The sequence below is a fragment of the Xiphophorus maculatus genome, chromosome 8 (genome assembly GCF_002775205.1).
Source record: "Xiphophorus maculatus strain JP 163 A chromosome 8, X_maculatus-5.0-male, whole genome shotgun sequence".
NCBI lineage: Eukaryota > Metazoa > Chordata > Actinopteri > Cyprinodontiformes > Poeciliidae > Xiphophorus > Xiphophorus maculatus.
In genome coordinates this window covers 17,370,221-17,384,632 of record NC_036450.1, presented here as the reverse complement: position 1 = coordinate 17,384,632, position 14,412 = coordinate 17,370,221, and the positions used below count along the sequence as shown (strand labels likewise).

Here is a 14,412-nt window from a genome sequence, read left to right as displayed (position 1 = left end):
TGTTTACTGCTGCACATTTCTGGGAAGGATCCTGCAAGCACACACACACATACACACACGCTTACGGACCCACACACGCAAACACACACTGCCAGCAGCCCCATGGACCACCCAGCCTATGTGTTTATGTGTCCCGGTTGAGTCACAATCTGTGATCTTTTTTTAATAGCCAGAGTTGACGCATGCATTAGCTTTGTGGCACCAGTCCACTTGTTTAAGGGGAACAGCAGAGCCAGAGGATTTATCAACAGATAATAAACATTATGCCTTCTGTTTATTGTCAAAGCTTTTAGGATTCTGCCACTTTTCTACGAGGATATGCAGTTATTTTTGCAAAAGCCATTTTCCTTGCATTAAAGCTGCTGTAGTTTATAGTTGAGTCGAAATTGTTTTGGTGAACTTTATCATTCAGACAAAGATACGGAGGAGTAGTTTTCATCGTAAAAGAGGGCATGTTTGTGCATTTGTAATAGCCTTCAACATTTGTTTGTCAGAATTTGTGTGTAATTTACCACAAAAGGGCATTTGACTCAAATACTTACAACAGTAACGTCACTGACTGGTACAGTACCTTAGTCATAGCTTGATGCCCCTACATGTCACGAACATTTAACAGATTTAGTTGCACTGTTTTTTGTTTAAAAAAAAAAAAAAAAAGGTACAATGAGTACTTCTCTCATCTAAACTAATGTCTATTGCCCCATCAATGAAGCTTGAATGTAAAAAAGAAAAAAAAAAAAAACTTTCCATGACTAACTCACAAGTTTGACTCTTGTACAGTGGATGTCCAATATTTGGGGTTAGGGACAACAACCAACCATGAATAGCTAAAATCCACAAATGATTGATATTCCCCTTTAAAAAAACTTAACACTGCCTATTTTAACAGTTCAAATACCCAACATACCTCAATATGCATTAATACAAACAGTGGAAACTATTTTAACACTACTGCGGAAGATCATATCTAGAGGCTTTCTTATCTCCACTCTTGGGCGTTCAGCAAAGTGGCACCAAGGAAAATAAATTGTGATCCTGGATTAGCTGTTTTGCGAATGCCAGCCATTAACCTATCAAGTTGCATTTTACTGAGGTATTTCAGCCTCGCAAGTGGCATTTTCTATCAAATATTTTAGATATGCTCTGCAAAAAGGCATATTTTCCGCAAATAATTAGGAGTTGCATTCCACGGACAAATCTGAGAAATACTCAATTGTGAAATAGGTGGGACCACACGGTATATTTTCTTCTCTGTCTGAGACTATTGAAGTTTATAGCCCCGCTTTCCAGAGTCCACATGGATTTTATCTCATTCTCCAAGGCTATGGAAGATGTTTAATGCATAGTGTGCAAGGAAGGGGTCAGCATTAACCATCATAAATCGTTTAGCTGGAAGGAACAGCAGATTGATTGCAATAGGAATGTTACATTGCCCTGTCACATTTCTTACTGCCTTTTAATGTAGAGTCCATCCTTCTATCAGTCAATGAATTAACCACACCACTGAGTCCTTAGTGCATACACAGAGAGCTTCTGGACATTCTGAATGAAATACCTTGAAGAGAGAGAATGTAAAAGAGTTACAGGCTATGTACAGTAATTATCTAAGAGTACCTGGTTCCCATTTGGTTTTAAAAAATAAAAAAGAATTATTTCTACCTGCATTTCAGTTCAAAATTATACATACAGACTTGCATACAAATTTCTTTAACCTCAACCAAGAAACTTGCTTCTCATAAATCACATTTGAGTATTAAAAACTAAATCTATTTGTATTTATGTTGTACTAAAAAAATGACATGTCAAAAATTATTTACACCATTCTCAATCATCAATTTAAAAATCTTGGATTGCAGCAATCACATTCTCCTTACTTGGTAATTTATCTTCATTGATGAGTTGTATAGTTTTTGAGGTTGGAAGGCCTCTCTTCCAGCACCCCAATCCATGGGTGTCAAGCTCCTTAAGACTTGAGGGTTTTGCAAATTTTAAATGCATTTCTGCTCTATCAGAGCAGCTTTAGACGGCTGAATTAACTCAATTCATATAACAGTTTGATATAACATCAAACTGCAGACATCCAGTTAATAAACCATTCATTTGATTTAGTTGTGTTAAACCAGGGAACCATTTACATCATGAACACCCCTACACAAAAACACTATTTTTTTGTACTCAGCTTTCACTGTTGGCCATTTGAAGGCCACTTCTCCGTTTAAAACTTTGCTGTTGAGACTTTTTATGAAATAGTCAAAGTCTGATATTCAAACTCTAGTAAAATCAAAATATCCTGTCCTTTCTATCTCAGAAGTCTTGTTTTTGTAGTTCTCATTAAGGCAGTGAGCAATGGAGCTAACCTACTTTGCTCATCACCTGCTTATTTTAATTAAAAATATATCCCTCCTCCTCCTACCGTCTCTTGTCTGGCTCTCTACATCTATTCCTGAGCAGTGGGGGAGCCATGCCTGCAGACAGCATGTTGGGTTCCAATGATTATCTCCTTCCAAACGATAATTAGAGCAGCCCTGCTGTGCCCTGGTCTTTTTCAGGACTGAGGCACAGCAAACAGAGCACAGCATCTGTCTGATCAATTAGCACTGCCCACTTTTCTCCCAGAGTTCTCCTGCAGCGGCCGGTGTCATCCCTCTTATCTTTAACCCCACTGCTGTTTTTTTTTCTTCTTCCATCATCCAAGTCTCAACCAACTAGATGACACCTACAAAGTGATAATGAGGTCTCACACTGTTAATGGGCTCAAACTTTTCTTCTCAGACAGTGACGCAGAGCCTGTCCTGAACAGATCCTAGACCTAGAACGGTCCAGTGTGCTGCTGCTGTTGCAGCCGAGGCTGTTGTTTCAGACGCCGTCGCTTGCCTCATTCTCAGTGTTTGTGCAACAAAGGACGTTTTGTGCATTGTGTGTGAGACTAGAGGGTAATGAGAGGCTGACCTGGGCACAGTGCTTCACAAAATGGTGCGATTATGACGTAGCTGTTAGACCATAATGCACGTCAGACAATGACCCATTTAAAAAAAACTTTCAAACAGGGCAGCCGGCTGCTGCTCAGTCAGTCTGACCCTCTCTGGTTGTCCATGTGGCGTTTTTTTTCCCTCTTTCCTCGTTTTTATTTATCTTTTGCCTTCAAACTTTATTTTGTTTTTAAGCTGCATCCTACTTCACAACAAACTACTTTTTGGTACTAATTTGGAAAGAGGATACATTTTGACTCATCTCTGCGTCTCTTCTCCCACTATCTCTGTTTGTGTCAGTCTTAGTCAGTGTTCTTTCCTAATATGTCTGCTTTATCTGCCCTGCAACAGCTTGCAATGAGTGTGGCCAACCAGGGATTCTCTAAGCTATTGGTTTAATGATGCCAGCTCCTGCTTTACAGGGATTTGCATGTCTGTCTGTAAACACTCTGTCCTCATGCACAAGGATTCCCAGGCAAACATGTACTGCCAGCTTAGAAAACACACGCTGATGTTGACCACATCCGTTACCTTGTCGTTGCAATTATTAGATGTTTCGCAAATGGTCAAAACCATCTGGAGAGGTGTTAGGCAAACACATGCGGATGGACTCATCCTTCCTGGTAGCATCTGTAGACTCGGTGAAACGAGTAAAACAGGACCGGCTCAATGAGAGATGCATTTCTAAGGGCTATTTTACTCTGACTCTGCAGCTGAGTTGGAAACCAAGGAATGTCAGGGAAGGACAAATAATGAAAAGGAGACAGAGACGAAGAGAAACTGAAAGAGATGTCAGGTGTCCTCTGGTCCTTTCAGGATATGCATTATTTTGGGGGCGTGGAGAGTGTAAAAACAAGTGCACAAGAACAGATTGGAAAGTTGGAGAGGAGAAGGAGGAGCAACCAGCGTATTTAAATCCTGTCTGGGTTTCAAGTAGACCACGGACCTCTTAATCTTATCCTCTTGACAAACACGCACGCAGGGCCAGGCAGACGTCTAGCTAGCCTATTTTCATGTGACCTGAATTCCCCAGTGTGGCATTTTTTCCCCTGCCAGACTAATCTCATTAAGCTGGGTGCTGAGCTGGAGAACAAATACACCAGGCATTCCTCACTCCTACTCTTGCCTTCCTCTGCTGCTTTTGTCTCCTCCTCATCGCGTTCGTTCCGTCTCCATCAGTTCCCCCCACCCCTCGTCTTGTACGTTCCCATTTTGGTCGCTGTCTTCATTTCTTCTGCCTCCTCTTCCTCCTACCCGGTTGTCTCCCTTACGTGTGCCTGCTTTCTGTCTAATTATGGCCTGCCACTGCAGAACAGAGGAGAGCAGGTCTAGCTAGGCAGCGGTGCAGATGAGGGAGAGCCACCTCTGCCTCCAGACATACAATCAGTCCTTATTATGGCTGGCTGTCCTGCCTTCTCCCTGCCTCCTCATGTCTAGCATGTGAAGCCTTCAAACACCTTCACAGGCTTTTGGAAATCAATGCAATACATTATTGCATCTGTGTTGCAAGCCTAATTCACAGTCTATGCACAACTGAATGCTGTTATTTACAATTATCCTAATCCCCTGGCTACTTATGAAAGGCTGATTGTGTGTGTGATGTTGTGGGGTAAAGGGGAAGCCACACTGCAAGCCAAGTTATTTATAAGATAAGGACTAGTTTTCAAGCAGGGCGTACAAGATGGAATAAAAAATGCTACCACATGCTGCTCTGTTACAGATGGATAACCCAGATTGGACGGAATCTCAGCTTCCCATCGGTTTGTTGTGGCAGTCTTGCCAGGTTCCTGTTTTGAATGTGCTATCGCCAAAGCCATAGTCAAAACAGGTCATCAGAACAATAATGTTTTCTGTTCAAATCAAACCTTGACTGTAGGTCATAGGTTTGAAATGCTGCAGGCGGCGCGCGGAGATCTTTTGAGTCTTTTTAAATGGAAGCACGCATGAGACGAAAATGTCATTATTCTGAATGCGATTTTAATAGAGTTGCAAGACTTCCAGAAGAGGTCAAGCACAAACTTATCCTCTAAAGTTATAGAAAAGATGACTTTGACTTCAATCTAAATAAAAGAAAATTAATAAATAGGGAAAAGATGTCAGCTTAAATATGTTTGCTGGCTGAGTACTGTCAAAAAGCTCTTAGAGTTAATAAGTTACAATAAATTGTAGCTTTCAACATCTCTGTGTAGACCACTGGATGTTTGGGCTAAAAAGTCTGCTTCAGCATATAATTCTAGATCAAATAAAGGAGACAATTTCCAGAACAGAAAAGGTGTTCATCGATGTTCAATCATTTCCTGTTTGATTGATTTCTCTCATTTCTGAGCTCCTCTTACATCATGAGTTGGTTAGAAGTTGAATATCAATTTTTCCTAGTATATTGGGTTCCTACTCACTCTCAAAAAGTCTTGAATTTCATCTCTTCAATTTCCAGACCAGTATCGAAAAAATATTTTAACGTCCAAATGTATTTTTCTTCCTTTCCTGCCTTATGTTCCTTCCTTCCAGTTTCTGCTTTCTCCTGGTGCCAGATTCATAATAAACTTTGGCATGTTAAATTTTACAACAAGGCTAAAGGACTGAGGTGTGGTAATGTCAGTAAATTGATGCACACACACACTATTGGAAAATTCTTCATCTGTATGAATTTCACAGTAGATTGCACTATTAGTCAGTCAGTTTATGTGTTTCTTAGGGTCAATGATATTTTTGCATGCAACAGCAGATACTGAATTATACGGTATGCCTATTGTATGCTTTTTCCTTTTCTTTCAGATCTACTTGACTCTTAATCTTGTTTACATTAGCAGCACACTCCTGGTACTTAACCATTTAACAGCCTTTACAGTAGTTCATTTCACTAGAGATCCAGGATGATCACAGAAACCTGTCACATATTGTGTTGCTCTGTGTTTAGTCAGCCATTAGACCGATTTCATGAAAAAGACACTGCATTAGGCTAAGCTGCTTACAATGTTCTTGACTCCTGTGATCTTTTAGTCTGTGTTTTCTCCTCTCAGCCTCGTCTTGGCTGCTGAGCTGCAAGCCTTTTAACTCTAAACGGCCCAAGATGCAATATGTGCTGATTTCAGTTTTAGGCTACTATTGCTGAATGTTGAAGTTGTTCTCGGGTGTATGAACAAGAATGTGAACAATGAATAAATATTTAAGATAAATAAAATATGAATAGTTCAAAACATTGATAAGTATTTTCCACATTGTTTATTTTATTTACATCTCATTGTCAAACATGCTCACTGTTACCAAACATGGGCATCATTGTCAGAGGACAAACCATATATTTTTCAAGCATAAGGTTAGGTTTGGAGAATTTTTTTTTCACCTTAAGCAAGACGTGTGCCAAAGAGCAGATAGCGTTGTTAACTGAGCAGCATAAAAACATGACATGAACTGACCCATTAACGTTTCGGAACCATAAGAGATGCATTCATTCACTTGAACTTTGTTGCTATTCAGACATTAACTTGGTTGAATTTCACCTGAGTCAGATCTTTTGAAGTTATTTCCACAGACATTGTCTGTTTGAACTTTACTGTGTAGCTTAACAGATGCAGTGAGACAGAGGTAAAAACCTGTTTGAATTACAGAGCGTCAGCACACGTACCCTGAAGTTTTCAACTGAAACAAAACTCCTCAGGGCTCTCTGGCAGTTATCAGCCACTTTAATGTGTACCTATTGCTCCATAATTATCATGTAACACTCTCGGTAGAGCGACGTTTTAGAATACATTGATCAAAAAGGGTAGAATCATCTCCACAAAACAACCAAAACAAATTATGTTCTCACAGAGAACGATCACCTTTTGATTAGTTGATCAAATTATGACTAGTGAGGGAGAATGCCAACAGGATGTTTATTTAATTAACTTAAATAATTCCAAACTTAATGGAAGGCACTGGCCATTAACTTGATTTACTCTAATTATTATTTGAATCATCTCACCTCATTCTTTTAGATGTTTTGCTTTTTATTAAAACATCATTAGATTTTGGATGAACCAGACCAAATTTTTCTATTTATCTTATTGTGTGTTTTAGTTTCATCATTTCGTAGTAACTTTCATACATGTTCCAGGGGATAAAACCCAATTTTACATTCCATATATTCCTGTCTCTTCTCATTGGGCCCCATGTTGGGACTGTGAGACGTGCTTTGTTTATCCCAGCCAATTAATAACCTTTGAAAACCTTTAGATCTATTCTGAAGACGGTTAGAATAGATCTGGCAAATTTCAGAATAGAGACTTGATTTTTAATATGAAATCTATGATGGTGACATTTGGGCTTCAGGCTTTGTTTCAGCTTTGAGGCATTATTTTCCAAGTTGTCATATGAAGATAAAGCAAACCAGTTTTGTTGGATTTAGATTTTTTTTTCTTCTGGATGACATAATTATTTTCGCTGAAACCTTTTGGATTGTTTCTACAACGGTTGTCGTATTTGTGGAAATCCTCTATCTTCCCCTGAACTTTGACAGTTCATAGCCATCTGTTTTTTACTTTCCCACGGTGTCTGCATTTTTTTTTTTTTGTTTGTGCCACCATGATCATGGCAGACGGGACCTTATCTAGTCATGGTGGCGTCTGTCTGGCTTGTAGACACATTGTTATGAATACAGTAACTAAAGGATGAGATATAATCTTTATTCCCCGAGCCAAAGGTTCTTCTTTTAGAGCAGATTGGTTCATGTGGGTAAACAGCTTGCTAAGATTTCTATTGATGATTGAAGTATTTTCTCAGAAGTTCCTTTTTTTAAAGCTACTTTGAAACATTGCTATTGGACTTAAAAACTGATGGTCTTTATTAAGCTGTACATTTCGGTTTAAATGCTCAAATTATTTGAGCAAATGCTGGCTTTGTTAGAGTTACAATAAGCAAAATAGACAATTCTTGTACTTGTTGAGTGTTTTGCATTGACAGGTATTTCTTCCTTTCTAAAGAACTGCTCAGTGTATATTGCCTTGGATAGTGTACAAATCCTCATACATTTGGCCTTGTTAGTTTTGTTTTTTAGTAAATTTAAAGAAAATGAATCAAGAATAACCCCTTCATGACAAAAATAGCAGTCACCTGGTACTTTGCAGATCTAACCCAAACATCTTTCTCAATATGTAAATGTATCTGCAGTTAACAATACTTCCTGGCCCTCATAAGTTGCTGCACTTGTGTTGTAAACTAAAAATTATGACCCAACATAACAAATTGTCTGTTGAAACGAGGGGGAAAGATTACGATAATGTTCTAAGAATGTTAATCAACACAAAGTGTGGTAAAACATGTTTGTTTCCAATCAGACGTGTCAGAATGTGAGACGAGTTCAAACAAACAAGATGATTAAATGAAAAACAAATACAGACAGGTAAAGGAAGGAGTCAGACCGGAGGCATACCATGAAAATAGGAAATGCACAATAAAAGAAGGAGAACCAGAGCAACTCAACCACAAGGGAATGAGTAAAAGAAGTGGGGTTTACATTAGGGGTAAAAAATCACTGAAGACTGCAATAATAGATGAAATGGATCATTATTCTATAATGTTACGAAAACAGCTGGAAAAGTCTATTGGATAACATTTGGAGGAACCTTGAATATGTCTGGTACATTTATAAACTAAGAAAAGTTTCAAAAACAAATTGATTTCATGCTTCTGAGTGTTTGCAAGCTTTTAAATCAGTGGAAGGACAGACTTGTATGGCAGAGGTTCACTGCCCTTTATGTCTTAGATTTTTTCCCTGCCCTCCTTTGCTTTGAATAAGTTCTGTTCAAGCTGGAAAACATTTAAAACAGGCAGTGGAGAGGCAGTGTGGACCACCGTTTATATTGTACATTGCTTTTGTTGCCAATAGTGGTTTGATTAACACAATTATTTTTACCTCCTGACATACTGTTAATATCAGAGTTCTGGTTTCTGAAAAACAAAATGCTGCTTAATAATGACTGTCTCTATCTTCAGTTGTCGGATGCGTTGTTTCTTCTAGCTTCATCCTTCTTCTTGAACTCCTCAGTTGTCTTGATTTTTGGCTGCGAGCCTGCTTTGCTTGAGGAACTTTGTAAATAATCCCTCTGAGTCATCCACTTAGCTCCATGCTTTTTCTTCTCTTGTTCTCATCAGCCTCTCCTCCGTCACTGTCATCCATCATTAGTGACACTTCTCAGTCCCCCATGGGAAAGTCTACCATGTCGTGACCTGTGGCTTATAAGATCACCTCTCTGTCCCTGCCCAAGACTCATCTTACTTCTAAGCTGACATTCCTCCGTCTTTATCTTCATCCCTTGTTCCCTCCTTCTGCCATTTTCCTCCACCTTTTCTCACCCACCCTTCACCAAGAGGCAACGGTTTAAAGATGCAATAATAAGTAAAACCACTGTAATGTGAAGCCAATTAACCTTTACATCCTCCCTATTTCCCCCCCCAAGGCGCAGGACCTGAATGTGATTGAGGAGGTGATCCGCATGATGCTGGAAATCATCAACTCCTGCCTCTGCAACTCCCTGCACCATAATCCCAACCTGGTGTATGCGCTGCTTTACAAGAGGGAGCTCTTTGAGCAGTTCAGGTCCCACCCATCCTTCCAGGACATCATGCAGAACCTTGACACGGTCAGTTACTGAAAACGAACAGTGTCTGATTTGTTGTTGTAAGATTTTTGGCTCATCTAACTAACATTTATTTTAATAATTGATTATTCTATCAGTTATTCTGATGATTGAGTAAAAGATTCTGCAAATTTTTCTTAAAACCATTTGAGCCTTTTTTATATACAATATTAGAAATGCATGACAGATAGAAATAAACAATTAAATTTGTGTTTAAATAAGAAAAACATTTTACTACCTAAAACGCAGTAGCATTCCTTTAGGATGCACTTGGTCATCCTTTAGGATGCAGCTAAAAAAATACTTCTAACATCAGCATGTGAAAATCTCAGCCCTTTCTGCTTGACTTAACATTTGACATTAACCAATTAATGATTGCATAGCAAAGGTTGCTTAATATTAGATTTTCTTGACTGAATTTGAACCAGGTGAAGCAAAAACTATGCCACTTGAGGAGTTTTGGATAGAACATACTCAAAGAAGGGTTATGTTTTTTTTTCCTCTTTGATGCAAAATGAATATATTTTTGTACAGTTTTGGCTTTATTACTACTCTCAGTATGTTGTCCTTCCAGCAAATTACCTTTTTTGAGTCTGTTTACTCCAATTAACGATGAATTGATTACTAAATTAGCTAATGATAATTTCAAAAATCAATTTATCGCGATTAATCGTTTCAGCCCATCATTACAGGGATACATTTCCATGTATTCTGGGGAATTTTATTTAGTGTATCCTAACACAGAGTACAACATTATAAAGTGAAGGAAATGTAAATATATGTTTTCAAGTCTGGTGTCCACGCTCAGCCTCCTTTACTTGAATACCCTGAATAAAACTCAATACAACCAATAGCCTTCAGATGTCATCTAGTTGAAGAACATTATTGAACAAAGTTGATGATGAATATAAAGCAGAGCTGTCCTGATAAAGGAAAGCATATGGCACAAATAAAATGCCAATGAAATACATTAATATGAACTATGTTACTGTGACAAAATGTGAAAAAGTTCAAGAGGCACATGTATATAGGTTTAAGGAGCTGTGAATGAAGGCTGTAGATTTGTCTTCTGTGTCCTAATCTGCAAACTGTATGGGTAGCATGAAGCCTACAGCATGTGAAACACCCTGAATTAATCAGTCCTTGTGTGTTGAGAGGCTTTGTCTCTTAAAAATTATTGAGTGTGGGTGAATAAAAATAAAGAACATAATCCAGTGCTGTGTTTTATATCTGTGGCAGCCATCTAGGCAAGGAAGTAAAGCTTTTTGCTCTATCTGCATGTGGTTGCTGCATGCATCACCCTGGGGTTTGCTGTTATCCATAAGTATGAGGGAAGCATGTCTGCTAGGAACCCTTGGTTCAGACCACTTCCCTCAGGCTATTCTCTGAAGCTTTCCTCGTGCTTGCAAATTCATGTGTGCTAGCATGAGATCCAGGATGAGAGGCTACTTCTTTGCTATTCTAAATTAAGCCCATATGAGAGGCCTTCAGAGTTAATGAAAAGATTAGTATTAGATTGAGACACACACTACACTCATCCTGCAGTAGTGTTGAATTTTATAAAGCAACTGTTGAGCATAAGCAGAGAAAATGTTGCCTGTGGAGCTTTTTTTATGCTCTTTGTGACAAAGAGGGGGCATAAAAAGAAGGATTTTTTTTTTTAATTTTCAAACATTTCCTCAGAGGACATCCAGCCCAGCAGTAGAAACACAAAATATGCTTTCCTCAATTTCCTGCTCTAGTGTAAACCCAAAGGGCATCAAATAATTTAAGCACTGCTGCTGGGCTTTTTCTAAGTTTGATTTAAAAAAAAAAATTGCCTAAATCATGTGTTGAATTTGAATCAGATCCCATTTAACTAAAACAGCATTCATTCAGTTTTGAATTTTGCCTTTTAACCTCTTATTTTTGACTTTTCCCAGCTACTGTTATTTATTATTTGGTGCCAAATACATATTCTGTAGTCCTGTACAGTGTGGAAACATTTTTGTTCATGAACCCGTAGATGAAGTATGACTTAACTGTGTCATCTTTTTATTACTAAATTGATTATGTTATTAGTTTCATTATTTTGTTAAGGAAGCAGGATTGTCATTCAGTCGTGGTTCATTGTAAGGTCATGTATGTCACTGTTTCAGTAGGACAGACCTACAAGAAAGCAGTAGTACACATGCATTATATTACTAGCGCTACACATGCAAGATTGGCCACTTCATCAAGTGAAGTATCAGATTTCTCTCTACAACATGACACACTGTAGAGACAATTTACAGCTTGGTGTCCAGGCGGTGTGATAAATACGTCTTCAAGGCTTCTCAATCAGGAAAACACAATAAACAACATTTAATTTAATTGTGTTTGTGTGTTTTGTGGCATGAAAAGTATTGACAAGAAAAATTAGAGTAATAACTAGTGAACAGTGCTTCCATGAAGATATTATTGCCTTGATGTTTAGATATTTAATTATGAAAGCTTATAATTCCTCATACTCAGAATCTGGACAGCTCACAGTTGCATTTGCTTTTTGAAAACATTGAAATTTGATTTAAGAATTACAAAATATACCAGTTTGCTGGATTCTGGGTCTTAATATGCAAACTCTGAAGTGGACGTCAGCCTGCATAGGATTCTCAAGGTGTAATGACTTAATAAAAATACCAAGTTTTCACATTTTCACAGTATTTACCTAAATAGAACACGAATGACTTAATCTAATGACTTTTTGTTTAATAAAGAACCTACAATATTTTCATACTTCTACTAATAGTAATAGAATGACTGATCTGTTATTTGATAAATTAAATAAAAATACACTTGGAGGATAATACATTTATGTTGGAGGAATTACTCAGACTGTCTGCTCAGGTGGCTAGCCAACTGTGGTTTTGAAACATTGCTACATTAATGGGTGCTGGGTAGTGCTGCTTTGGATTCCATACCAAGACTTTTCATATTTTTTGCAACTAGAAAATTAAAAAATGTAAGCGAGGTAAAGGAATACTAGCCTTTTTTCACCTAGTTGACTAGTAAATACTTTCTGGCTTCTCATTGATATGCCTTTAAACTGTAGGAATGGTATGATGGAAAATTTTAGACATTTTCAAAACCATAACTTGTAACAACCTTGATATGAGAAATCTGCCAAATCCTACTCAAAAGCACAATGTGGTTTGCGGATCCCCCTCCATACAACTGTAGTATAAGTAAGTTCCTGATTGTCTGTCTCCTGTTATGTGAACTTTAGGTGATAGGATTCTTCAGTCAACGTCTGGAGCAGGCTGGAAGTGACCTGTCAGTTGAGAGGGTTCAAGAGGTCATCATGAAAGGAGCCCAGGCCTTGCCTAAAGACAGACTGAAGGTAAGATGACATATAGGACACCACAACAGAGGTGATTGTTAATGAAGGCTGTCTACAGATAAATGAAACAGTACACGTGTAATGTAAACAGGCTGTAGACTGCGAGGTTCTGCTTGTTGCATGGTTGCAGAGTAACTAAAGACAAGCTCATGAGTCTGTGTGCACAGAGGAATGGGAAGAAATATTAGAAGTGGATGAGGAAGAGTTCAAGGAAGAGATAAAAACAGCTACTGAGACCTGAGACAAAAGACCAAAGCCCAGTTCTCACCAACATTAATGCATATCTCCCTTCCATCTCTGCTGGCCTGCTACATGTGAACATGTAATGACATTTCAAGGATATGGGATGGGGGAGCTCAGGGGCACTTTGTCATGGACACATAAGATTGTAGGGAGAGGGGCAGGAGGGGACATAAATCTGCCACCGCGCCTCGTTACCCTACACTCCTGGCGGGTTCGCTAACCCCTCCCCTCCCAAAGCTCCTCCATTAATCAGTGAGGGAATATGTAACCAGGGGTCTCCACACAGCACTCCCCACCAGCACAGAGGCTCTTAATTGCCTGTTTCATCATGTGTTTCATGTTCTATACTTGGCGGCGGGCTGCAAGGCATTTGTCTCACTCGCCGACACTGAAGAGGGATGGTGCATCACCATGAGTTTATGTGGGTTCCCCGTCTCACTCCCAGTCAGCACCTCGAAGCATTAAAGCAGCAATCAACCATAAATCCATAGAATTATACATGTGTGTAACCCTGCTCTGTCCTTCAGAGTGGTGCACATGTAGAAAACATTGCAACATTGCACGACTGCAAGTGTGAAGCGAGTGACTGCAAATGTGTCGTTGAGTTTCGCATTGACTCTCCAACCATCTGAAAGCTTTCCAGTTCCACTGGGTGAAGTGAAGCGAAAGAAATATCTGGGCAATGTCTCCTCTGGGAGAAGTCCATGCTGTCTGATGGTACAATCAGTCAAACAAACAGCTGTCTCTCCTCTTCTGCCTTCCTTCTCCCTATGAGCTCATCCTGCTGTTGAGCCCCCAATCTAAAGAAAATCCATATGTTAGATGAATGTTGTGTGGAATTGTCAATGAGTCGATAATTACTCCGCAAAAGAAGAATTGGTGACTCAATCAGTTGACCCTTCAAGGCGATTGGGAAGAAAGAGATGTGAACACTCTAGGTATTCTCCTAAGAAAACACATTGAGCCTGAGCATGTTATTCATCTTGGTTAGTCAATCACAAGTACAGCTAGTCTATCCAGTAGTAATTACTTCCGATGAGGAGGTGCTGGGGTTGATATGCTTTTGTTTCTAGTCCAAGATGAAAGCCAGAGTGGAAGAATAAATGTCAGATTTCATCTGTTTGAAAAATAGTTGATTTTTTATTTATTTTTTTCACTGACATTATATTATGTGTTTTTTGCACTTTGTGGAAGCTAGGCCTAGCATCCCTAGTTTCCACTGTTG

General features: G+C 38.9%; 1 protein-coding gene across 3 annotated transcripts in view; it reads left to right on the top strand.

Moving 5' to 3' along the window:
* dym (dymeclin) overlaps window positions 1–14,412 on the top strand; it is a 47,365-nt gene that overhangs the window by 26,401 nt on the left and 6,552 nt on the right. For all 3 annotated transcript variants that reach the window (XM_005798624.3, XM_023338678.1, XM_023338679.1), the window contains exons 15-16: window positions 9,407–9,589; window positions 12,831–12,944. In XM_005798624.3, the coding sequence (XP_005798681.1) occupies window positions 9,407–9,589; window positions 12,831–12,944 (297 nt within the window). The remainder of the gene's footprint in view (window positions 1–9,406; window positions 9,590–12,830; window positions 12,945–14,412) is intronic.